General features: G+C 37.3%; 1 protein-coding gene across 6 annotated transcripts in view; it reads left to right on the plus strand.

Moving 5' to 3' along the window:
• Window positions 1-12,266: 12,266 nt before the first annotated feature.
• Window positions 12,267-26,385, plus strand: part of CEP57L1 (centrosomal protein 57 like 1) — a 33,362-nt gene continuing 19,243 nt past the window's right edge. For 4 of the 6 annotated variants that reach the window (XM_009206318.4, XM_021938024.2, XM_021938025.2 and 1 more), the window contains exon 1: window positions 14,595-14,631. In XM_009206318.4, coding sequence (XP_009204582.2) covers window positions 14,605-14,631 — 27 coding nt within the window. In that variant the 5' untranslated portion in view covers window positions 14,595-14,604. Of the gene's footprint in view, window positions 12,286-14,594; window positions 14,632-16,734; window positions 16,754-26,385 lie in introns of those variants that run through there. The other 2 variants (XM_031667542.1, XM_031667543.1) reach the window with 2 other exon arrangements.

Here is a 26,385-nt window from a genome sequence, read left to right on the forward strand (position 1 = left end):
AAGATCGAGACCATCCTGGCTAACATGGTGAAACCCCGTCTCCACTAAAAAATACAAAAAAACTAGCCAGGCGAGGTGGCGGGCGCCTGTAGTCCCAGCTACTTGGGAGGCTGAGACAGGAGAATGGCGTGAACCCGGGAGGCGGAGCTCGCAGTGAGCTGAGATCCGGCCGCTGCACTCCAGCCTGGGCGACAGAGCCGAGACTCCGTCTCAAAAAAAAAAAAAAAAAAGAGAAATAAGTTCTGGTGTTCTGTTACACCGCAAGGTGACTATAGTTATTGTAGTTCAAAATAGCTAAAACAGATATTTTAAATGTCTCACTGCAAAGAGATGGTAAATGTTTGAGGTGATGGATATACTAATTACTCTGATATGATAATTCCACAAAGTACACATGTATTGAAATATCACCTTATACCCCATAAATATATACAGTTATTATTTGCCGATTAAAATAAAACTAATAAAAATACAAATGTAAAGCTATATTTGTTAAAGCAACTAAATTAAATCAGATAAACCATGATTGATAAATACATTAAAATATTGCTAAATTAATGATAGTTGATGATTTTGTAAAAGTTATAAATTAACTTCAAAAATCTTCTGTTGTTAATTTTTTATTCTTTCATTGTTAGAAGAAGTTAGGGTGGTAGTGGATAAAAGGGAGAAATGGAAGGAAATATTTATTTATGAGTATATATGTATTTTTTTTTAAAGGAGAGAATAGGGCTTCCTTCAGTGTGTCATTTTAAAGGAATTTCGTGTTGTTCTCAGTTGTGATCTCCACACTACTCTATTTATAGGGAAAACAATTCTAGTAGTTGTAATGTTTGTTTTCTTTGGGAAATTTACAAATTAGATTATGCTCAGCCAAACGTGTTTCTCTGTTTGTGGATTTATACAATGGAAAAATGTTAACTTTAAGCTGGCATCTGTGTGCTATCAGTAGTTTTATTAGTTGGCCCACCCACTATCAGTGTGTGCACTCAGGGAATGCAAACTTATTTTAATTTTGGCTTAAGTAAATTATTTAAACATTAAGAAATAAATCTGTTTTTTTTAAAAAAAAAAAAAACCGGAAGCCAAGTATAAAGAGAAATTTGATTATTTATGATTTATAGAAAACAGTACAGAAACAAAAAGGATCCACATTTAGAGTCCAGAGACCTGGGTTTGAATTCTGGCTTTGCTATCCATTTATTATACATATTCAATTAGTCAAGTCACCTAATCTTTTCATCTGTTTCCTAATGTGTTAAAAAATGACTGTAATAATAGTAATAGCATTCTTTAAGGTTGTTAAGACTAAATTTGGCATGTAAAAGCTTGTAAGTGATAATACTTTTCAAATGTTGAGATGATATTTTTAGATTTTGCCTTTTAGTACAGATATGAAGAATATACTATGTAAGTATGACTACATACATTTTATAGAATTGAGTTCAACAGTTTTGATTTATCTGTATTTGTATGAGTTTTGGTCAAAAAAGGGAAAGTAAATTTGTTTTAGGTATTGCCTGGAATTCTATTTCCTCCCTATTAAGCCTTTTATTTATTTTACTTTATTTATTTTATTTTATTTTATTTTATTTTATTTTATATTTTATTGAGATGGAGTTTCACTCTCGTTGGCCAGGCTGGAGTGCAATGGCGCAATCTTGGCTCACTGCAACCTCCACCTCCCAACTTCAAGCAATTCTCCTGCCTCAGCCTCCTGTGTAGCTGGGATTACAGGCATATGCCACCACGCCTGCCTAATTTTGTATTTTTAGTAGAGAGGTGGTTTCTCCATGTTGGTCAGGCTGATATCAAACTCCTTACCTCAGGTGGTATGCGCAACTCGGCCTCCCAAAGTGCTGGGATTAAAGGAGTGAGCCACCGTGCCCAGCCCCTATAAGCGTTTTAGAGATACTTTTATTAACTGTAGAGTAGGCTAATTGATATATATGTTACTCTATTTATATAGGTACAGTGTCAGTCTTTTTCTAGGTTCTCATTGTCATAAAGCTTTTGATAAGAGGTTATCCAAGAGAAATTTTGTCTATAGTATTATTGACTAGAGAAATAATTTCAAGATATGGTGAGAACTGTGAACTTTAGGAATTTTTTCTAAGTTCTAAAAAGCTCCAGTAATGCCTTAATTCAAAACAGGGCCAGACAATTTGATAATATGTACCAGAAGCATTTAAAACTGTCTTTGACCTAACAATACAATTTATAGACTTTCTTAATGAAAAAATTGGTAATTTACAAAAACATTTATGTACTGCCATTAAGAAAAAACTTCTGAAGAATTATATACAAAAAAAGATGATTCAAGAAAACGTTTATCACATATTAAATAGAAAGATAATTTACACAAACATGGTACAGTCCTAACTTTGGTTAAAATAATAAAAGACTGATTTAATATATACCAAGTGTGTTAACAATATTTTAATAATCTGAGATTGATGAAATTCCCGTGATTTTTATTTTCTTCTATAATTTCAAAATTTTGTAGAATGAGCGTGTATTACTTTTATAATCAGAAATATATATATAGTAAGTTTGTATCAAACTTCTTTCCAAACACTGTTATTCTAGTCTCAGCTATTATAGTAAGATATCATGGATTTATATATAACATAAGCATAAAAAGTTGTAGGCAATATGCAGGTGTACAAGAGAATATTACTTATGATTGAACTGATTGTGAATGCCTTTGGCTATGCCTTTTGGCTTTGCTGTTCTACAAACCTCCTCTATCTTTTGATGGTCTGTAATGTGCAGCTAATAGGAAGTTTTTAATTGAAGGATGAAAGGTGATCATATTGAAGGAAGCTGGGGCTGTCTTAGCCAGGTCTTGTCTTGGCTGGACTGGCAAACTGGACCAACTACTATTATGAAAGCAACATTGGAGGGTTAACCCCCCTTTTTGTGGGCACCAAATCTGTACTAGTTTAGAGCAAGTTCAAAGTCCTGAGTTGGTGAGGCATTGCACTTATTTTCCCCTGAGACTGTGACCTCTTCCTCTTTCCATTTCCGGCTCTAAGCACAAAGTTTGGCTCATGATAGACGCTTAGCAAACAGTATTGGAATTGAAATGGAAAGGAATTGGAAAATTATGCAGATTCTCAACATTAATTTTACTAAATAGACATTGCAATATTAAGTGAAGTGAATTATGCAGATATAGTAATAGGCAATGTCTATATGGATACAAAGGAAGTTCAATAGGCGCAATAATGATCTCTTATGTTTTGACATCATAGTCCGTTCTCTGTGCTCCTCTATTTTGGCTGCTGGTGGTAATTGGAAGGCCCTCAGCACTTTCAGCATTTGGCATAGTGAGCTGTAAGTTAAGTAAGCACATTGGAAACCGAAGAAAAATTGCAACATTTAAGAGGAAAGTAATACACATTTTTGTAGGTGCATTTTAAGTTATATATATATACACACAGAGAGAGAGAGAGAGAGAGAGAGTTGTTGTTGTTGTTTTTGAGATGGAGTCTCACTCTGTCACCCAGGCTGGAGTGCAGTGGCACGGTCCCAGCTCACTGCAACCTCTGCCTCCTGAGTTCAAGCGATTCTTCTGCCTCAGCCTCCTTAGTAGTTGGAATTATAGGTGCCCACCACCAAGTCCAGCTAATTTTTGTATTTTTAGTAGAGATAGGATTTCACCATATTGGCTAGGCTGGTCTCAAACTCCTGATCTCAGGTAATCCACCTGCCTTGGCCTCCCAAAGAACTGGGATTACAGGCATGAGCAACTGCGCTCGGCCAGTAAAATATATTTTTATCAATTAAACTCCCACCTTGTCTAGCCAGGAAAATCAGATTTTCTCCTTTTGCCCTCTGGGCTATTTGACAACATATGCTGTTCCTCATGTTAATACCTTAACAACTGTGCCAACAAGTCTGGTTTGCAAAAAAAGTAAGGGCTTAATGGTGTCTCTCTGCAGCCTATCAACATCTCTGTGCGTCAGTAGATTACTTCAGCCTTTCAAAACAGTTGTTCACCTCAGATATGTGGGTCAAAAGTCACTGTAGTTAACATACCGAAGCTTGCTAATAGGTATAAGAATTGGAATTATGACTTTGGAGCTCTCAATACCAAGGAAAGCAATGTTATCACAAACCCGTGTTTGTGTTGCTTCATCACAGAGTAACTCAGACACTACAATCAGTAGCTAGCACTCTCTCTGATCTGAATGGTATAGACGTCTTCCTTCCCAATAAATGATGAGGGCCTAGGCTAGGACACCTAATCAGCGGTGGTAAGGATGGGAGAGGATAGGTGAGTCAAGAAGTGTTTTATGTGTTGACCTCTTCAGGACTTGAGAATGGGGAATAGGAAGATGATCCTGTTACAGTGAGATTACAAATATAGGAAGAAAAACTGTTTTGAGGCAAAAATGGTGTTTTAAGTTTTGGATATACGTTTCAGGTACCTTTAGGACATTCAAGTAGACATGAACTCTGTTGAAATGCAGAGAAATGGTAGTCTGTACTTGATAAAAAATTATTATCTTAGGCAGAAGTAAAGAACAAATAAATGAGTACAAACTCCAAAGTGATATCGTCTCTTAAGAAGGGCTGGGCCGCTCCTCTGGGGACAGGGCATAGCTAAACAAAAGGAGCAGAAACCTTGGCAGAGGTAAATGCCCCTGTCTGACAGCTTTGAAGAGAGCAATGGATCTCCCAGCACGGAGGCTGAGATCTGAGAATGGACAGACTGCCTGCTCAAGTGGGTCCCTGACCCCTGAGTAGCCTAACTAGGAGACATCCCTCACTAGGTGACTGACACCTCACACCTCACACGGCGGGGTACACCCCGAGACGAAGCTTCCAGAGTAAGAATCAGACAGCAACACTTGCTGTTCAGCAAGATTCTATCTTCTGCAGCTTCCGCTGCTGATACCCAGCAGACAGGGTCTGGAGTGGACGTCAAGCAAACTCCAAAAGACCTACAGCTGAGGGTCCTGACTGTTAGAAGGAAAACTAACAAACAGAAAAGACACCCACACCAAAACCCCATCAGTACGTCACCATCATCAAAGACCAAAGGCAGATAAAACCACAAAGATGGGGAAAAAGCAGGGCAGAAAAGCTGGAAATTCAAAAAATGAGAGCGCATCTCTCCCCCCAAAGGAACACAGCTCATCGCCAGCAACAGAACAAAGCTGGACGGAGAATGACTTTGAAGAGTTGAGAGAAGAAGGCTTCAGTCTATCAAACTTCTCAGAGCTAAAGGAGGAACTACATAACCAGCGCAAAGAAACTAAGAACCTTGAAAAAACAATGGATGAATGGATAACTAGAATAATCAATGCAGAGAAGACCTTAAAAGAACTGATAGAGATGAAAACCATGACATGAGAACTACGTGACAAATGCACAAGCTTCAGTAACTGACTTGATCAACTGGAAGAAACAGTATCAGCGATTGAAGATCAAATTAATGAAATGAAGCAAGAAGAGAAGTGTAGAGAAAAAAGAGTAAAAAGAAATGAACAAAGCCTCCAAGAAATGTGGGATTATGTGAAAAGACCAAATCTACGTCTTATTGGTGTGCCTGAAAGTGACGGGGAAAATGGAACCAAGTTGGAAAACACTCTGCAGGATATCATCCAAGAGAACTTCCCCAACCTAGTAAGGCAGGCCAACATTCAAATTCAGGAAATACAGAGAACGCCACAAAGATACTCCTCGAGAAGAGCAACTCCAAGACACATAATTGTCAGATTCAACCAAAGTTGAAATGAAGGAAAAAGTCTTAAGGGCAGACAGAGAGAAAGGTCGGGTTACACACAAAGGGAAGCCCATCAGACTAACAGCAGATCTCTTGGCAGAAACTGTCCGAGCCAGAAGACAGTGGGGGCCAATATTCAACATTCTTAAAGAGAAGAATTTTCAACCCAGAACTTCATATCCAGCCAAACTAAGTTTCATAAGTGAAGGAGAAATAAAATCCTTTACAGATAAGCCAATGCTTAGAGATTTTGTCACCACCAGGCCTGCCCTACAAGAGATCCTGAAGGAAGCACTAAACATGGAAAGGAACAACAGGTATCAGCCAATGCAAAAACATGTCAAAATGTAAAGTCCATCGATGCTAGGAAGAAACTGCATCAACTAGCGAGCAAAATAACCAGCTAATATCATAATGACAGGATCAAGTTCACACATAACAACATTAACCTTAAATGTAAATGGACTAAATGGTCCAATTAAAAGACACAGATTGGAAAATTGGATAAGGGGTCAAGACCGATCAGTTTGCTGTATTCAGGAGACCCATCTCACATGCAGAGACACACATAGGCTCAAAATAAAGGGATGGAGGAAGATCTACCAAGCAAATGGAAAAAAAAAAAAAAAAAAAAAAAAAAAGCAGGGGTAGCAATCCTAGTCTCTGGATAAACCGGACATTAAACCATCAAAGATCAAAAGAGACAAAGAAGGCCATTACATAATGGTGAAGGGATCAATTCTCAATTCATCAGGAAGAGCTAACTATCCTAAATATATATGCACCCAATACAGGAGCACCCAAATTCATAAAGCAAGTCCTTAGAGACTTACAAAGAGACTTAGACTCCCATAGAATAATAACAGGAGACTTTAACACCCCACTGTCAACATTAGACAGATCAACGAGAAGAAAGTTAACAAGGATATCCAGGAATTGAACTAATCTCTGCACCAAGCGGACCTAATAGACATCTATAGAACTCTCCACCCCAAATCAATAGAATATACATTCTTCTCAGCACCACGTCACACTTATTCCAAAATTGACCACATAGTTGGAAGTAAAGTGCTCCTCGGCAAATGTACAAGAACAGAAATTATAACAAACTGTCTCTCAGACCACAGTGCAATCAAACTAGAACTCAGGACTAAGAAACTCAATCAAAACTGCTCAACTACATGGAAACTGAACAACCTGCTCCTGAATGACTACGGGGTACATAACGAAATGAAGGCAGAAATAAAGATGTTCTTTGAAACCAATAAGAACAAAGATACAACATACCAGAATCTCTGGGACACATTTAAAGCAGTGTGTAGAGGGAAATTTATAGCACTAAATGCCCACAAGAGAAAGCAGGAAAGATCTAAAATTGACACCCTAACATCCCAATTAAAATAACTAGAGAAGCAAGAGCAAACAAATTCAAAAGCTAGCAGAAGGCAAGAAATAACTAAGATCAGAGCAGAACTGAAGAAGATAGAGACACAAAAAACCCTTCAAAAAATCAATGAATCCAGGAGCTGGGTTTTTGAAAAGATCAACAAAATTGATAGACCGCTAGCAAGACTAATAAAGAAGAAAAGAGAGAAGAATCAAATAGACGCAATAAAAAATGATAAAGGGGATATCACCACCAACCCCACAGAAATACAAACTACCATCAGAGAATACTATAAACACCTCTACGCAAATAAACTAGAAAACCTAGAAGAAATGCATAATTTCCTGGACACTTATACTCTCCCAAGACGAAACCAGGAAGAAGTTGAATCCCTGAATAGACCAATAGCAGGCTCTGAAATTGAGGCAATAATTAATAACCTAGCAACCAAAAAAAGTCCAGGACCAGAGAGATTCACAGCTGAATTCTACCAGAGGTACAAGGAGGAGCTGGTACCATTCCTTCTGAAATTATTCCAATCAATAGAAAAAGAGGGAATCCTCCCTAACTCATTTTACGAGGCCAACATCATCCTGATACCAAAGCCTGACAGAGATGCAACAAAAAAAAGAGAATTTTAGACCCATATCCTTGATGAACATCGATGCAAAAATCCTCAATAAAATACTGGCAAACCAAATCCAGCAGCACATCAAAAAGCTTATGCACCATGATCAAGTGGGCTTCATCCCTGGGATGCAAGGCTGGTTTAACATACGCAAATCAATAAACATAATCCAGCATATAAACAGAACCAAAAACAAAAACCACATGATTATCTCAGTAGATGCAGAAAAGGCCTTTGACAAAATTCAACAGCCCTTCATGCTAAAAACTCTCAATAAATTCGGTATTGATGGAATGTATCTCAAAATAATAAGAGCTATTTATGACAAACCCACAGCCAATATCATACTGAATGGGCAAAAACTGGAAGCATTCCCTTTGAAAACTGGCACGAGACAGGGATGCCCTCTCTCACCACTCCTATTCAACATAGTGTTGGAAGTTCTGGCTGGGGCAATCAGGCAAGAGAAAGAAATAAAGGGTATTCAGTTAGGAAAAGAAGAAGTCAAATTGTCCCTGTTTGCAGATGACATGATTGTATATTTAGAAAACCCCATCATCTCAGCCCAAAATCTCCTTAAGCTGATAAGCAACTTCAGCAAAGTCTCAGGATACAAAATCAATGTGCAAAAATCACAAGCATTCTTATACACCAGTAACAGACAAACAGAGAGCTAAATCATGAATGAACTCCCATTCACAATAGCTTCAAACAGAATAAAATACCTAGGAATCCAACTTACAAGGGATGGTAAAGGACCTCTTCAAGGAGAACTACAAACCACTGCTCAGTGAAATAAAAGAGGACACAAACAAATGGAAGAACATACCATGCTCATGGATAGGAAGAATCAATATCGTGAAAATAGCCATACTGCCCAAGGTAATTTATAGATTCAATGGCATCCCCATTAATCTGTCAATGACTTTCTTCACAGAATTGGAAAAAACTGCTTTAAAGTTCATATGGAACCAAAAAAGACCCCGCATTGCCAAGACAATCCTAAACCAAAAGAACAAAGCTGGAGGCATCACGCTACCTGACTTCAAACTATACTACAAGGCTACAGTAACCAAAACAGCATGGTACTGGTACCAAAACAGAGATATAGACCAATGGAACAGAACAGAGTCCTCAGAAATAATACCACACATCTACAGCCATCTGATCTTTGACAAACCTGAGAGAAACAAGAAATGGGGAAAGGATTTCCTATTTAATAAATGGTGCTGGGAAAATTGGCTAGCCATAAATAGAAAGCTGAAACTGGATCCTTTCCTTACTCCTTATACGAAAATTAATTCAAGATGGATTAGAGACTTAAATGTTAGACCTAAAACCATAAAAACTCTAGAAGAAAACCTAGGTAATACCATTCAGGACATAGGCATGGGCAAGGACTTCATGTCTAAAACACCAAAAGCAATGGCAACAAAAGCCAAAATTGACAAATGGGATCTAATTAAATGAAAGAGCTTCTGCACAGCAAAAGAAACTACCATCAGAGTGAACAGGCAACCTACAGAATGGGAGAAAATTTTTGCAATCTACTCATCTGACAAAGGGCTAATATCCAGAACCTATAAAGAACTCAATCAAATTTACAAGAAAAAAACAAACAACCCTATCAAAAAGTAGGCGAAGGATATGAACAGACATTTCTCAAAAGAAGACATTCATACAGCCAACAGACACATGAAAAAATGCTCATCATCACTGGCCATCAGAGAAATGCAAATCAAAACCACTATGAGATATCATCTCACACCTGTTAGAATGGCAATCATTAAAAAGTCAGGAAACAACAGGTGCTGGAGAGGATGTGGAGAAATAGGAACACTTTTACACTGTTGGTGGGACTGTAAACTAGTTCAACCATTGTGGAAAACAGTGTGGCGATTCCTCAAGGATCTAGAACTAGAAATACCTTTTGACCCAGCCATCGCATTACTGAGGATATACCCAAAGGATTGTAAGTCATGCTGCTATAAAGACACATGCACACGTATGTTTATTGCGGCACTATTCACAATACCAAAGACTTGGAATCAACCCAAATGTCCATCAGTGATAGGCTGGATTAAGAAAATGTGGCACATATACACCACGGAATACTATGCAGCCATAAAAAAGGATGAGTTCGTGTCCTTCGTAGGGACATGGATGCAGCTGGAAACCATCATTCTGAGCAAAGTATCGCAAGAACAGAAAACCAAATACCGCATGTTCTGACTCATAGGTGGGAACTGAACAATGAGGTCACTTGGACACAGGAAGGGGAATATCACACGCTGGGTCCTATTGTGGGGAGGGGGAGGGGGAAGGATAGCATTAGGAGATATACCTAATGTAAATGACGAGTTAATGGGTGCAGCATACCAACATGGCACATGTATACATATGTAACAAACCTGCACATCATGCACATGTACCCTAGAACTTAAAGTATAATTTAAAAAAAAAAAAAAAACTGCCATGTTTGAAAAAAAAAAAAAAAACCTGCCATATTTGAAAAAAAAAAAAAAGAAGGTCTGGGCCTACAGAAGGCATTAAGTGTAAAAATTAGATTTGTGCAGGAGCAGTATAAAGTTATAAGTAGGTTATGTGGGGAATCAAGCATTTCACTTGAAAAGTGATATACTGACTTTTCACTTGAAAAGTCATATACTGTTTATAGATTGCCTATTGGAGACATTAGGATTATAGTATGATGTTAAGAAACACTGGATATAATGTAGGTTTTGATAGTTCAAAAGAGATTTTTTGATTTTGTCGTTTCTCAGTATCATTATGCACATCAGTGATTTTACTGACAAAAATTTGGATGAAATATCCAACATATAAAGATTTCTGGATATCAGTAATAGCCAGCATTTATTGAGTGCTTACTGCACACTAAGCTCTATTCTAGTACTTCATGTTGATTCATTACGTATAATTATCTTAAATAGGTAGTCATATTATTCCCATTTTATAGATAGGAGGAACATTTAAGAAACCTTCTGCAGATCACACAGGATTTATCCCCAAGGAGTTTTGCTGCAGAGCCTACCTCTTAACCACTATGCTATACTTCATTATCAAATAATCTAGGTTACAGGTATATGAAAACATGAAAATGCATTATTGAAACAAAAATTCATATGAAGGTAGCATTTCTAGACATTAACAAGATTGCCATATTCTAGAATCTGATGAACCTTTTTCTGCATTGCCCGCCAATTGATGCGTATGATATTCTTTTCCAAAAGAAAAGTGCTTAGGTCTATAAATAATTGTTTTCTTTCTGTTCTCAAGAACCGTTGATGGTGATTATCTCCAGGGAGGGGAAAGTAGTGGGTGTAGTTGGGAATCAGCAGTCTGGGATTAGAAAAATTTTGAGTTTTCATTTTGTGACTTTCTGTACTGTTTAAGTTTTGTTACCTCTGGATATTAAAAAATGTGTTAATGGGGGTTCTGTATAATGGGATTATGGGCTACTCTTAAAGTGTTTTAAATATTTATAGCACACAGATTATACTAACAGATATCATCTGAAGAATTACTAAGTAGGTTGACATTCATATTCAGTGGATTTTACACAGTTCCACATAGAAACAAAATTGTTATAAAATGGTTAGAAATGTAGTGTCACTATGAAACCATTATTCCCTTGTTTCTATGGGAAAGTGAATTTTCAATTATAGATGCGGATGTGGAAACTGTTACTTCACTTTCTACAGTCTTAGAAAATTCCTATACTTAGACAGACACACGCACACATACACACACTCTCACTCAGTCACTCACTCATAGGCAAACATTTGCTCTGGGGGTAGAATAGTTTTCCTGAGTGAAAGAGGTGCTCTAGTGGGGTGTGGCAAGGATGAGTGTCAGATTAGAATTTGTATATCAATTGCTCTAGACAGGACTATGTTGTGAGAAGGACTCTGAGGACCTTCACCCACTAAAAACAGGGAAGTTAGCAGTGGTTGGTTGTATAACTGGTTTATTTGTAAGTCACACTTTTGGATTATGATACTCCCCACAGTGATCAGTTGGTGTTTATTTTCACTCTAAAGCAATTTTAGTCATCTAGCAACTCATTTGGATGATGTGCTTGCTGTACAATGAAATTTGCAGTTTTAAAAGACCCCAGAGCAACTACGGTGTGTAATTTGTGCAGTGTTTGTACTACTCTTGGAATAGATGGGAAATGTATGTTTGAATTAGGAAAAGACTGCTTTTCTGGAAAATTACAGAAGTTCTAAAAGAATTTTTTTTCACTGTGGCATTGTTGAGAAGGGATTAATTTTTCTTAAAAAGAGCCAGGATACTCTGGATATAATGAAAATAGTTAGTGTTTGTAGCCTGTGAGCAAAAGAGGGAATACCAAATGTCAGAGTAGGACTGTAAATCATCATCCTTGGCAGGAACAAAGTTTGCTGTTTGTCTTGTTATGTCTGGACAGTTACCAGGGCCTGTGGTGCATTTTGCAGTTTCATTATCAAAATCCCAGAGTGTGGGAGCATTTACATAGACTCCAGGGTACAGGTATTAGTGGTCTGATCTCACTCTTTGGGGTTCTTGTTTTAAAATGGATGAGACTTTTTATATTTAGAGGAATTATAAATATGGTTAAATGTGATGGAAAGGGAAACAATTTTATAATTGTTAATAGTGTCTTTGTTTTATAGTTATTTTAAAAACAAATCAACACCTATATGAAATTATAAAGTACATCTGAGAACCCAAAAATAACCCCACCGTCAAAGATTCTGAGCATTCAGAATATAGCTTGGTATGCTTTCCATCTACTGTATTTCAGTGGCTTTAAGACACATATTTTTAGAAATTTTAGAAATTAAAAAATGTCTAAGATAAGGAAATGTCTTGTAATCATTATTAGCCTCAATCGAAGTCAGATTACTTCAGAAAGGATTTGCATTTCACTTTGCCAGTTATTTGCACTACTACCAATCTGAGACCACTTTAAGTTAAATTCTCTGCCTGAAAGATTTTTTTTGTTTTGTTTTGTCTTTGTTGGTTTTGCTGTGTTTTGTTTTTGACCCTACTGGTAATATGAATTCAGACTGCAAAACTAGGTGAGTACTGGCTTTTAGATAAAATTGCTTCTATCTTGTGTACAGATAGAGACTTTCAGGTTTCCTTGCTGTCTCATTCTGAATGCTGGGTTTATTTTTCATTTGTTTATATTGCATTTGTAACCCTTTTGTTGTTCTAGCTTTACATGGGAGGCCTCTTGTTTGGGGTACGTTGTTGTTTTGGTGGTGGTGGTGCATGAAAGAATAATACATCTTATAATTTATTGTGGCTTAGATTTGATCAAAGACTCATCAGAGGGCCAGGCTCTGTGGCTCATGGCTGTAATCCCAGTACTTTGGGAGGCCAAGGTGGGAGGATTACGAGGTCAGGGGTTCAAGACCAGCCTGGCCAAAATAGTGAAGCCCCATCTCTACTAAAGATACAGAAAATTAGCCAGGCATGGTCATGTGCGCCTGTAATCTCAGCTACTTGGGAGGCTGAGGCAGGAGAATCGTTTGAACCCAACCTGGGAGGCATAGGTTGCAGTGAGCCAAGATTGTGCCATTGCACTCCAGCCTGGGCAACAGGGTAAGACTTTGTCTCAAAAAAAAAAAAAAAAAAGACTTATCAGACACTTGCCCAGGCCCCTACTAACATCCTTCTTCAGAATTTGCTTACTCTTATTGTAGACACACTTCTAGTAAACTCAATGTCATTGTTACACATTTCTTTGCTCATTCCTTTAGTGATCTTCGAACTTTATATAAGGATCAGTTGGGTAGTTATCAAAACGATATATTTATGGGTCTTATCCCTAGAGTTTTTGTTTCCATGGACTTTGGTGAGGCCCAGGAATCTGCATGTTTATTAAAAATAAAAATCCTCAGGGTATTCTTACCTAAGTGATTGAAGGACCACACTTAGACTGCATACTCTATATCTAACTCAATACTCATGGCTTCAACTGCCATCTATGTATATTGATGACTTCCAAACCCTTATCTTTGTTTTTATTATTATTATTATTATTATTATTATTATTATTACCTACCGGCTGAGCTAGCTGGGGCCAAATCCTTACTTTAAACGATTCTTGAATGTCAAACTCATCTATAAAATTGGCATGTCTCTATTAAAGACAATACACTCCAAATCAGGATACCTGGGTTCAGATCCCAGCTCAGCCCCTTAATAGCTGCATGACCCTGGGCAAGTTACTTAACTTCTCAGATGCCTCATGTAAAAAGAAGTTAATATGTCATAGTGTTGCCTTCATGATTCAGTGGATCAATGCATGTAAACTTCTTTGACCAGTGCCTCACATGTAGCAAGCTCAATATAAATTTTAGCTGTTTTTTTAAAAAATGTTATTTCACAAGCCCCTCAATTATGTCTAAAATAAATCTTTTATACCACCTCCACTGCTTTCAAAATCTGTTTTCTACCTTGGTTACAACTTTATTTCATTTTTCCCTATCACAAGTTTTCCTTGTCTGGTCATAAGTTCTGCGAATTTGACATCCTGATTTTCTCTAGTTTTTCTCTTCCTTTCCATAGGATTAGTAGCAGGAAATACCTAAATAGAACCACTTCTATGGCCAGGCTCATGCCTGTAATCTCAGTACTTTGGGAAGCGAAGGCGGGCAGATCACCTGGTGACAGGAGTTCGAGACCAGCCTGGCCAACATGGCGAAACCCTGTCTTTACTAAAAAAATACAAAAATTAGCCGGGTGTGGTGGCGTGCATCTGTAATCCCAGCTACTCGGGAGGCTGAGGCAGGAGAATCACTTGAACCCAGAAGGCGGACGTTGCAGTGAACCGAGATCATGCCGTTGCACTCCAGCCCAGCCCAGGTAACAGAGTGAGACTCCGTCTCAAAAAAATAAAAATAAAAAAGAAACCACTTCTATTGCTTTGATTCAGGTCTTTATCATCTCACATAGAGCTCTGGAATAGTCTCCTAGCTGTACTTTGAGCCTTTGGTTGTTTCTATCCATTCTTCATAAAAAACTTTATCAAAGGCAGTGTGGTCTTGCTACTCCTCTGCTGGATGGCTTTTACTACCTACAGGATAAAATCTAAACACCTGTACCTGGCATACAAGGCTCCTCAGGTCTGGTTTTGCCTCATCTTCTGCAATATTTAGGCACTATACAGCCTTCCAGCTTTAGTAAATCACTCATAATAGATTGCTCAAAACACTGGATTCTCTCTTGCTTTCATAATTTTGCATAGATAAGCTATATAGTGTGATGATTTAGAGTGTGAGCTTTAGAGCCAGACTGCCAAATCTTGACTTTGCCACTTAACTAGGTATGGACCTTGGATGAAACAGTTTTTTCTGTGCCACAGTTTCCTCATCTGTAAAATAGGAATAATTGTGCTTCATAGCATTGGTATGTGGATTTAGTAAGTTAATTCACAGAAGTTTTTAATAAATGTGAGATATCATTATTTTTATATTTACCATGCTATTTCTTCTGTCTGTGCACTTGATCTTTTCTTCTACCCATTCTCTCACTTTCTTTTGCTTGTGAAATGCTATTCATTCATCCTTCATGTCTCAGTTTAAGAACTAGCTCCTCCAGGAAGTCACCATTGAAATCCCCAGACTCTGGGTCAGATGCTTCTCCTCTGGATTCCCATAGCATCCTATGTAGCATAATTAAGTTGTGAATGTTTCAGGGACTGCCTGGGATTGTATTTTTCATCTCTGAATGTTTAATGAATGAAACTTGATTGCTTTGTTTATTTGCTATAGGTTGGGAAACCAATTAGAAAGGAGTCTTCTACTAGAAACAAGTAGGTAGACAGCAAGGGAAGAGGTAGCAAGAGATGAAAAAACAGAAAACAGAGTCTAGGATGGTCTGGAACTTTCCAGTGAAGGGGTAAACAATACAATATCACACTGGGTCCCTAAGTATCATTGTGCATAATTAAAATGCTATGATGCTATCCTTAAGTCATCCTAAAGGTTAAATTGTGTTGAATATACTCTGTCTAAAAGGAAGGAAAGCAGTTTAAACACTTTAGAAATCTTTCTTTTAAAACTAGTCGAAATAAATTTTGGTACTGAACTTGGCAAGCTTTAGATATTTATCATTGTCCAATAGCTCATTCCCCCTTGGGCAGCCTGACTAATCAGCGAAGTCCCGCAATTAATTCTGACTATGAAGTCTGCTCAACCTGTGGGGAAAAAAAATGTAAAGGCCTAGAAAGTGGATTTGTAGCAACTAATCTGAGTGCCCATTACCCAGTTTCTGAACTCTGTGTTTACTAAGTTTACCATCAACCGTTCTAAAGAGAAAAGGGTGTGGTGGCACACACCTGCTACTCGGAAGGCTGAGGTGGGAGGATTGCATGAACCCAGGAGTTTGAAGCTAGTCTAGGCAACATGGTGAGAACCTGTGTTGATTGATTGATTGATTGATTGATTGATTGACAGGTGGATAGAAATGGTTAAAGTTCAACGAAAATAACTATAGTATACTTTTATCCTTATAAATACAATAAACATTATAAGAATGTTGAAACCCTTTCAAAATCACTTATTTTTTAACTTAGAACTTTTCGAAGAAATATTACCAGTAATATTTTCAAATCCTGAGAATTATGGTTTACTTAAATAAAAACATTAAATTAAAACCTGTATGTAAAAGTACATATCAAAGCACAATATGTGTGTGTGTGTGTGTGTGTATGTGTGTTTTAAGTTAGGACAGTATTTACTGATTTGCTGGGTTCAACCATAATAAACATTAGCATAGGGAGGTAGGAAAAAGTTGTTGACCTAACAAATTAGTTTCAGAGGATTTATTTTTACAAATATTTTTTGGATTAGGCCCTGAAGATACAATGCCCCTTTGCAGAGTGTAGAAATTTGGATTGTGGAGACTTACAGAAAAAATAAACATAATTGCCTTTTCTGAGTTTATATTGAGATAAGAGACATGAAACCCTTACAAATGAAAACATGTAAGTGCTTCCAACAGATATTCATATAAATAATTGATACTCTAAATCTCCAGCTGCTTTCTACCTCTTTGGAAATCTAATTGAGAAAATATTTTATTAAATTTTTGTTTCTCATTATAAAAGTAGTATGTGTTCATTGGGGAGAATGTTTTAGAAGGTGGAAGTAAGAACATGAAAATCTGCTGTCCATCTATTAACATTTAATAACTTAAATCTGTTTTTTGTATCTATCTTTGTCCTTTAAAAATAGGCTATAATTATACAGTTTTATATTGTTCCTCATTTACTTTGTATTAAATTAGGAACATTTTCTCTTGAACTGAATAGTCAAGATAAACTAGATCTTGGTAAAGATGATGGGGAGTCTAATCATTTAAGTGACCTTAGACATTATATGTTCTAAATTAAATGGATACACGTTCAATAAGGAGAAATCTAATTATTAGATAGAATATTCATAAGCCTGGTTATTTTAAATTCAGCACTTGATGAGTTTACTTGAAAATTAGATAGCTCTTATTGCATGTATTGAGTTGAATTAACTGCACATGAACAATTAGATGCTATATTATAATTTATAAAATATTTGTAAAAGATTGGCATTACTATGTACTCTTAAAAAACTGGCTATTGGCCGGGCACGGTGCCTCACGCCTGTAATCCCAGCACTTTGGGAGGCCGAGGTGGGCGAATCACGAGGTCAAGAGATCGAGACCATCCTGGCCAACATGGTGAAACGCCATCTCTACTAAAAATACAAAAAATTAGCCAGGCGTGGTGGCGAGTGCCTGTAGTCCTAGCTACTCTGGAGGCTGAGGCAGGAGAATGGCGTGAACTCCGGAGGCGGAGCTTGCATTGAGCCGAGATCGCGCCCCTGCACTCCAGCCTGGCAAAAGAGCGAGACTCCGTCTCAAAAAAAAACAAAACAAAAAACCCCAAAAACTGGCTGTTCTACTCATGTAATAATGTATTTCTTATATTCAGACTATTTAATGAGTTTGGAGGCTGCTCAGTAAAAATTTATTAGTAGTTATGAAGTAAACCAATTTTACTTGATACACTGTTGACTCACCCCCCTCCCTTTTTCTTTTTTCTCCCTCTCATTGTCTTATGTCAGTCTTTTTTCAACAGTGTAATTGCAAACTCAGTCAGATAGCAGAAGCCATGTCCTGTGTTCTTTTTATTTCAGGGAGGCATAGTGTATTAGACATAAATAGTAAGTACTTGTTCTCACTTTTACTCCTTTGTTATCACTTTCTCCTGCTTCTCCCCACTTCTCTTACTGCTTTTTTTTTTTTAATCTCCTTTGAGAGTTTTTTTTTTCCTTCACTTGTCTCCCAAATCTGTGATTCTTAATCTTTTTTTGTTTGTTTGGTTTTGTTTTTTGGAGACCAAGTCTCCTCTGTCACCCAGGCTGGAGTGCAATGGCACAGTCTCGGCTCACTGCAACCTCCGCCTCCCAGATTCAAGTGATTCTCTCCTGCCTCAGCCTCCTGAGTAGCTGGGATTACAGGCGTGTGCCACCACGCTGGGCTAATTTTTTAAAAATTTTTAGTAGAGATGAGGTTTTACCATGTTGGCCAGGATGGTCTTGATCTCCTGACCTCGTGATCTGCCCGCCTCGGCCTCCCAAAGTGTTGGGATTACAGGCGTGAGCCACTGCGCCCAGCCAAATCTGTGATTCTTAACCTTTTATAAAATTTTTTCTCAACACATCTGAGGAGGACCCACAGTGGTTCCCTAATGGGCAAAGGCAGTGAGTCTCAGCTACCTCTTTTGTCATGCACACATGCACACACTGAAAATTGCTGTTCTTTATACTGTCCTTGGGCGATCTAATTGATAACCAAATCTCTATCTCTAGATCCAACCTAAATGCATATTTGTAGCAGATTCTTAAGTCCTTTTGATTATATCTTCTCAGCATCTTTCATATTTATCTCATCTACTCCAGTCCTATTTTAGACCTATATTTTTCTTGTTTGAATTACTTTAGTAACCTTTTAATTTGTCCATCTGCCTATAATTTCTTCCTTCTTTTGTCTGTTCACCTTAAGGCCAGCTGAATGAACTTGTCAAAATGCAAACCTGGTCATGTTATTCCCTTTTATGTCCTTAATTACCTCTCTATGGTCTAATCAAATAAATTACAAACTCCTTGATGTGATATACAAAATCCTTTGTGGCTTGGCCCTTATACGTTTTTAGCCTGTTTTTTACTGCCAACATTTATTCACTGTACTCCAAACAAATTCACTAGGATCTATCATCGTCCTCAATGATTATACATTCTATCTTCACTAATGGTATATTGCCAGTTTTTGTGTTCCTGCTAAACCTCTTATTGTTTGTTTGCTTTGGTCTCTGTCTTTCCTAATGTTTGGTAAGCCTTGGTTAGATAGCTTATATGTAAGATGGGAGCACTGAAAAACTAATTGAAGGCCGGGCACAGTGGCTCGTGCCTATAATCCCAGCACTTTGGGAGGCCAAGGCAGGTGGATCACCTGAGGTCAGGAGTTTGAGACCAGCCTGGCCAACATGGTGAAACTCTGTCTCTACTAAAAATACAAAAAATTAGCCAGGCGTGGTGGTGGGCGCCTAAAATCCCAGCTACTCAGGAGGCTGAGGCAGGAGAATCGCTTGAACCTGCGAGGTAGAGGTTGCAGTGAGCCGATATCGCACCACTGCACTCCAGCCTGGACAACAGAGAGAGACTCCGTCTCAAAACAAAAAACCAAAAAAACTAATTGGAAACTCCAAATCTATCCAATCAATTCATTTTATTGTCTTTAGTGTCTTTATTAACTTAAGCTATTCGTATTTCCTAGAAAATGGATCCTCAGTTCTTCACTTGGATATAATAATATAGACTGCCGACATTCTGGGAACTGATTAGTCTTCCAGCTTCCAGTCTCATGCCCCTCCCTCAGTTGTTCTGAGTGTCCCCCAGTCCAGAGATATTCTATAATTTCCTCTTCAGAAAGAAACAAAACAAAATTCTGATCTTCCCAGATGAAGGTAGAATACTCATGGCTGCATGGAAAGGCAGAGGGTATTTGGGCATATAATTTACTTCTACATTAAACTTTCAACCTGTTCTCTAGTTTCCAGCTCTATCTTACCTACTGCTTACAGAGGTGTGGCTAATTCCTGAGCCATTCCAGGATCCTGCTGGGTAAAATTTAAAAAGTCACATTTCTTACTTGGATTTGGAGTCTGCCTTTTTGCATTAGCTAAGCCTGTTATTACTCATACATCTGTTTTCCATTTTCCAAAGTTTTGTTGTCACCTCTGCTGATCCTTCTCTTCGCAGGTTTATATCTTTCTTTTTTTTAAATATTATTTTAGTGAGTTTCCAAGTGGAAGCAAAAGTAAGTATATATGTTCACTCTGCCATATTAACCTAAACTTCTCTTTCAAAACTCTTCATAATTTCAGATTATTTCTGGCGTTAGTTATCTCTCCATCAGTCAGAGAGTGTTAACCTCTCCTTTGTGTTCCCATGGCTTTCTGCATATGCTTTTGTTATGGAACCAAGCCCATTGAATCAAAGATTGTTTTTATCATATTTGTCTCCCCTACCACGCATTGTTATGCAACCAGTCTCTAAAAGTTTTTCATCTGGCAAAACTGAAACTCTATAACTCCTTTCACTCCTCCCCAGCAACCACCATTCTACCTTCTGTTTCTGTCAGTTCATCTACTTTAGATACTTCATGTAAGTGGAAACACATATATGACAAACTTATATAAGACCAACATCTTATGTTTGTCTTTTCTGTGATTGGTTTATTTCACTTAGCATCATATCTTCAAGGTTCATCAAAATTGAAGCCTCTGTCAGAGTTTCCTTCCTTTTTAAGGCTGATTAATATTCCATTGCTTGTATATATCACATTTTGTTTACCTATCAATGGGCATTTGGTTTGCTTCTGCCTTTTGGTTATTGTGAATTGTGCTGCTATGAACATAGGTATACAAATACCTCTTTGAGACCCTGCTTTCAGTTCTTCTGCATACATATACAGAAGTGTGGTTGTCTTTTATGAAATTGACATTTTTTAAGAAAACAACCACCTCTCTGCTGGCTTTTTTTTAAAAAAAAGAAAAATAGAATGTTTTTCATTTGTTGTTTATGTGGTATTTGCTCATGTTGAGATTCAGGTTATGCGTTCTGGCCAGAGTACTGCATAAGTGATGTTGTGTCCTTTTCCGGGTTTCATATCCAGAGGCACACGATGGCCTTCTACCTCTCATAGGTGATGTTAATTTTAATTATCCTATCAGAGTATTGTTTGTCTTTCTACTATTCAGTTACTAGTTTTTCCTTGCATTTTATAAGCATTCTATGGGAAATACACTTTAGGACCATGCAACTATCCTGCTCCTCATTGAAATGTGTCCCCTTGATTTAGCAGTTATTGATGCTTCTTGCCTAAATCAGCCTTTATTGTGATAGTTACAAAATAATGATTTTTTCATATCTATCGAGGGATTTTCTTAAGTTAATTATAAATTACATTAAGTAGATCAATTCGAGTGTCAAAAGATCAGTATATTAAATGTAAGATTTGCTGCTACTGTAAATATATTATACATGAATGTCATTGAAGTGTAATAATACTTAAAGTACTTCTAAATTTCTGGAATTTGATGGTTACTATAGTATTCCTATAAAGTCATTGCATATTTTTAATGTTGAATATATAGTGTGCCTAAGATGTGAATTAGGTTCTGATACTTTTTCTTATTCTCAGCCTATAGATTGTTTACTATTTGTTCTGTTATCTGAATCCTGCTAGTAAACTCTCTATTTAGTTAATAACTAACCAGATAATATTCACTTTACTATAATTGAAGAAGAACAAACTTTACAGTATGGAATACTTTTGAGAATTGTAGCTGGAATGAAAAGATATAAACTCCTTTTCCTTTTTTGAAGCCTAAGTATCATTCTGTGTATGCAACGAAAACTGGTTTGTCTAAAGCAGTTAGTATCTCTAAAGTATGTCTAAAGCTATTGCAGTATTTTATTTCAAGCAGTTTGGCAGACTAGATGTTTAGAGAAACTTCCGGTAAAGAACACATTTTTAAATGCTGGATAAAATACTTAAAAAATTTTTTTTAAGTCTGCTTGAGTTGGCAGCAAAGTAAGGTGAAAATACAAGGCTGTAAATAATGAGAAGGCCGAATTCCATGGAGATAAGTGAGCCATAGAACCTCTTTACCTCTAAAATTGCCTTCTGATACCTTATGGCCCAGAACCTGGGCTTTAAGGAGATAGTCCTGCTTGCATGGGACAGAGGAAATCTGAGCCTAGGCATTGTGAGTTATAAGTTTGGACACTGCAACATAAAGCTGAGATCCCCAAAGTGTGAATCATCCTCTGTGGATAATTTAAGGAAAATAGCCTGCTCTTTAGAATGACACTGCCTATCTCATCCTTGGTTTTGATTGGAATACACAAAAAGAATCTTTCCTGAGAATTCCTCATCACAATCCTATGCTCATGTGAGTTTGAAGTTGAAATTCGCCTTGCAAAAATAATCTTAATCTAAAGGTTTAGTTTAATGATGCTTTTGGTTTGGGGTACCTCAGATCCTAGCAGAAAAATAGAAGTTTTCTCTGAAGAAAGGTGCTTTAAACATTGACTTCAAAGAATTCCTACAGTTAAAGATCTAAGAAATGTGAGTTTAAAATTAGAACTCTAAATGTGTGAATAAGACCAGCCTGGGCAACATAGTGAGACCACCAACTCTAAAAAACACAAAACAGCATCAACAATAACAAAAAATTTTATGATACTCTTCTTCAGTAACTTGCATTTTTCACCCAACAGTTTTCTAAGATTCATCCTTATTGAAATCTTTACCACAAATTACTCATTGTCTTTGTTAGGACATTGTGTAAATATACCACAGTTTATCTGTTTATCCATTTCGGCTATTCCTAGTTTTTGCTATTATAGATAGTGCTGCTACAAATATTCTTAATAATGTCTTTCCTGGTGATGATATGTAAAAGTTTCTCCAAGATTTATTCACTAGATTGTAATATCTATCTGTATGTATATATGTATATGTAAAGAAATATATATTCAATTTTATTTCATAATACTAAATTGTTTTAAAATTGGTACCAGTTTATGTGCCAACACTTACTACTGTTCTCATAGTTCTACATCATTTCTGAAATTTTATATTGTCAGTTTTACATTTTGCCTAAGTGTTGGATATGAAATACTAATTTGTGGTTTTAAGTTGCATTTCCGTGACTACTACTGAGGTTGAGCATCTTTTCCTGTATTTATAAACCACTTATGTTTCCTCTTTTTGAAGTGTCCCTTATGCTTATTTTTTCTATTGGGTTTTGTGTTTCTTTCTGATTTATAGTTCTTCAGATATTTTGAGTACTAGTCCCTGGTAAATTAATTAAATTAATATCTACACAGTAGCCAAGTTAGATCATCTGAGAATTATCTTTGACTTGTTCTTCTCCTTTATCCCTTAAAGATAATCATTGCTAACATGAATCAACATTTACTATGTATCAGACATCTTTCTGAGTACCTTACTTACATTGTCTCATTTAATCCTTAAAGCAGTCTTATATGTTAAGGCAGGAGGGACCGGTTTTGTGGAAGACAATTTTTCCACAGATGCGGCAGGGGTAGGGGAATAGTTTGGGGATGAAACAGTTTCACCCCAGATCATTCCAGATCATCAGACATTAGTTTGATTCTCATTAGGAGCGTGCAGCCTAGATCCCTGATATGCACAGTTCACAATAGGGTTCGCGCTCCTATGAGAATCTAATGCTGCCCTGATCTGACAGGAAGCGGAGCTTGGGTGGTAATGCTTGCTCACCTTCACTCACCTCCTGCTGGGCAGCCTGGTTCCTAACAGGCCAAAAATGGATACTAGTCCGCAGGCCAGAGGTTGGGAACCCCTGTGTTAAGATACCATTTTAATATTTATTTTGCAAATGAGGAATTTGAGGCACAGAGAAATTAAACATTTGATCAAGGTCACACAGCAGTGCTTCAGTTTGAACCAAAGAAGTCTGCTCTGAAACTTTTATTTTATTTTATTTTATTTTATTTTATTTTATTTTATTTTATTTTTTTGAGAGTCTTTCGCTCTGTCACCCAGGCTGGAGTGCAGTGGTGCAGTCTCAGCTCACTGCAGCCTCTACCTCCCAGGTTCAAGTGATTCTCCTGCCTCAGCTTCCTGAGATGGTTCATTCTGGGTGAATGGTCAGAGATACTATAGAAGACTTTTGAAATAAAGGAATGTCATCTCCCTAGTAGTCCTGTAGAATAAGTGTTTTCCTCTATAAAAAGTAAAAAAATGCTTTGCAGTAAAGTGTTTGTGTCTAGAGCATTCTTTTTAGGGGGATAGTTTTTTTATGCAATGGGATCTTAGTGGCAGCCAATTAGAGTATCTTTATTTTATAGACCGTAAAGACAGGGAGTAATTTCCCTGGTTGTTCACAAGCTGTCAAGAATGGTTTCAGGTAAACCAACCCAAATGCCCATCAGTGACAGACTAGATAAAGAAAATGTGGTACATATATACCATGGAACACTATGCAGCCATAAAAAGGAATGAGCTCATGTCCTTTGCAGAGACGTGGATGAAACTGGAAGCCATCATCCTCGGCAGCCTAACATAAGAACAGAAAACCAAACACTGCATGTTCTCACTCGTAAGTGGGAGTTGAACATTGAGAACACCTGCATACAGAGAGAGGCACAACACACACCAGGGCCTGTGGGTGGTAAAGGAAGGGAACTTAGAGGGCGAGTCAGTAGGTGCAGCAAACTACTATGGCACATGTATACCTATGTAACAAACCTGCACATTCTGCACACGTATTCCGTTTTTTTGTTTGTTTGTTTTTAGAATAAATAAAAAGTAAATAAAAATTTTAAGAAAAAAAAAAAAAGAATGGTTCCAGGTACAACCTGAGTTTCCCAGGCTTGATACAAATGAGGTTCACATTTTATAGCCTTTTGCCCTTACTTGCAGACACCAATAAAATGTTCCATAAGAGTTCCTGAGGTCTTTTCAGTTACCAACAGCTAGCTAAGTCCGGTATCAGAAATACCAGAATTCTAGAGATTGGGATTTAAGTACTTCTCTGTATTTTCAGAAATTTTTCCCTAGAAATATTTCTCATACACGCCCATGAATGTGTCCCTTCCATCTGTGATCTCTCTCTGTTTCTCTCTTGCTCTCTCGCTTTCTCACTCTTGTTCACTGTCTCTCTTGCTCTCTCTCTCTCTTGCTGAATACTACTAACCGATGCACCAGAAAGGGGCCAAAACTGCTAGCCATCTGACTCCCCCTCCATTGTCGTATAACATCTTACACAAAGCAGGGAAGCTAATGCCTTGATATTTTATAGAGATATTGATGAAACATTTCTCAGTTTTTATTTAAACTCTCTCTCTTTTTAGAACCCACATTTGAGTCATGGCACTAGATCAGAGATAAATTAAAATGACCACCACCATAGTCTACTCAGAATCACTCCTCCTCTCCTTAGCCATGTAAGGCCTTTTGTAGTTATTTCACCTTCCTTCAGAGTGAGTTTTTCTCCCGGGATGCTTCAGTGCTTTATATAAATAAGCTTCTAGTAGGCTTATGCACTTGTTTACAACATAGGACCAGATTATAAGGGTTAAGCTGAGATCCCATTACAATGAGAATCTCTGAGCTCTGTGTCACAACATCACTTGTCCTCTCGTTTCTTTACTGTTTTCTTTTTCTTCATCTTGTTTTTATCCTATCAGTGGGTTATTCTGCTTGTGCCCACTTTAATATGTGTCTACACATTTAATTTAAATAAACTGTAGTTTAATTTTTAACTTACTGGCAACCTTCTAACTAGTCATTATTTCATATACATTAAAAACCTCAAATTTGGACCAGTTTTTTAATTGGTACAATATCCAGTTTGTGAAATAATATTGTACTTAGGTCAGAGGAAGCAGAGCTATCCCAAGGACTTCAGTGTGTAGTGACGAATAGCAAAATTTCATTCTTTCTATCATTGGAGAAACCCACCCGGAGCTGAAAACTGAGTCAGATATCTTGAGTAGCTCCAGTGTTCTTGGGATAGCTTTAACCACTTACCTCTCTCTAAAGACGTACAACCATCTTCAGGACTTACGTACTTTAGGGCCTTACCTCCACTTTCTAGTGAGCCAGCTGTGACCAATGTTGATCTCTTGTTTTTTGAGGGAACAACTTAGACAGATGCGGTATCCCATGGGACAGTGTCTGAGATAGCTGGTACTAATAACAATAGCAAAATATGGTTGCCTTGCAAGAACAAAAAATATCAAGTATCTTAGCAAACCTTAGGCTTTACAGCCTCTAATTTAGACCAATCAGAATATTCTAGGAGATAGCCAATCATGGCAATGGCTAAAGTAGAAAATTCTAGGAAGTGAAGTGTGCCTTCTGCTCTTCCAGAAAATATAATCCTGGGACGTGCCTGCCTTTCTTGTCTTGTGAATTGAGGCGGTAGTGAAATCATGGAAAATGTACAACTCTCAAAAATCAAAATAAGCTAATGTTATAGTGTAATTCTTGGATTTACATTTTGAAGCAAGCTTTCTTAAA

The sequence above is a fragment of the Papio anubis genome, chromosome 6, assembly GCF_008728515.1.
Source record: "Papio anubis isolate 15944 chromosome 6, Panubis1.0, whole genome shotgun sequence".
In the NCBI taxonomy this organism is placed as follows: Eukaryota; Metazoa; Chordata; class Mammalia; order Primates; family Cercopithecidae; genus Papio; species Papio anubis.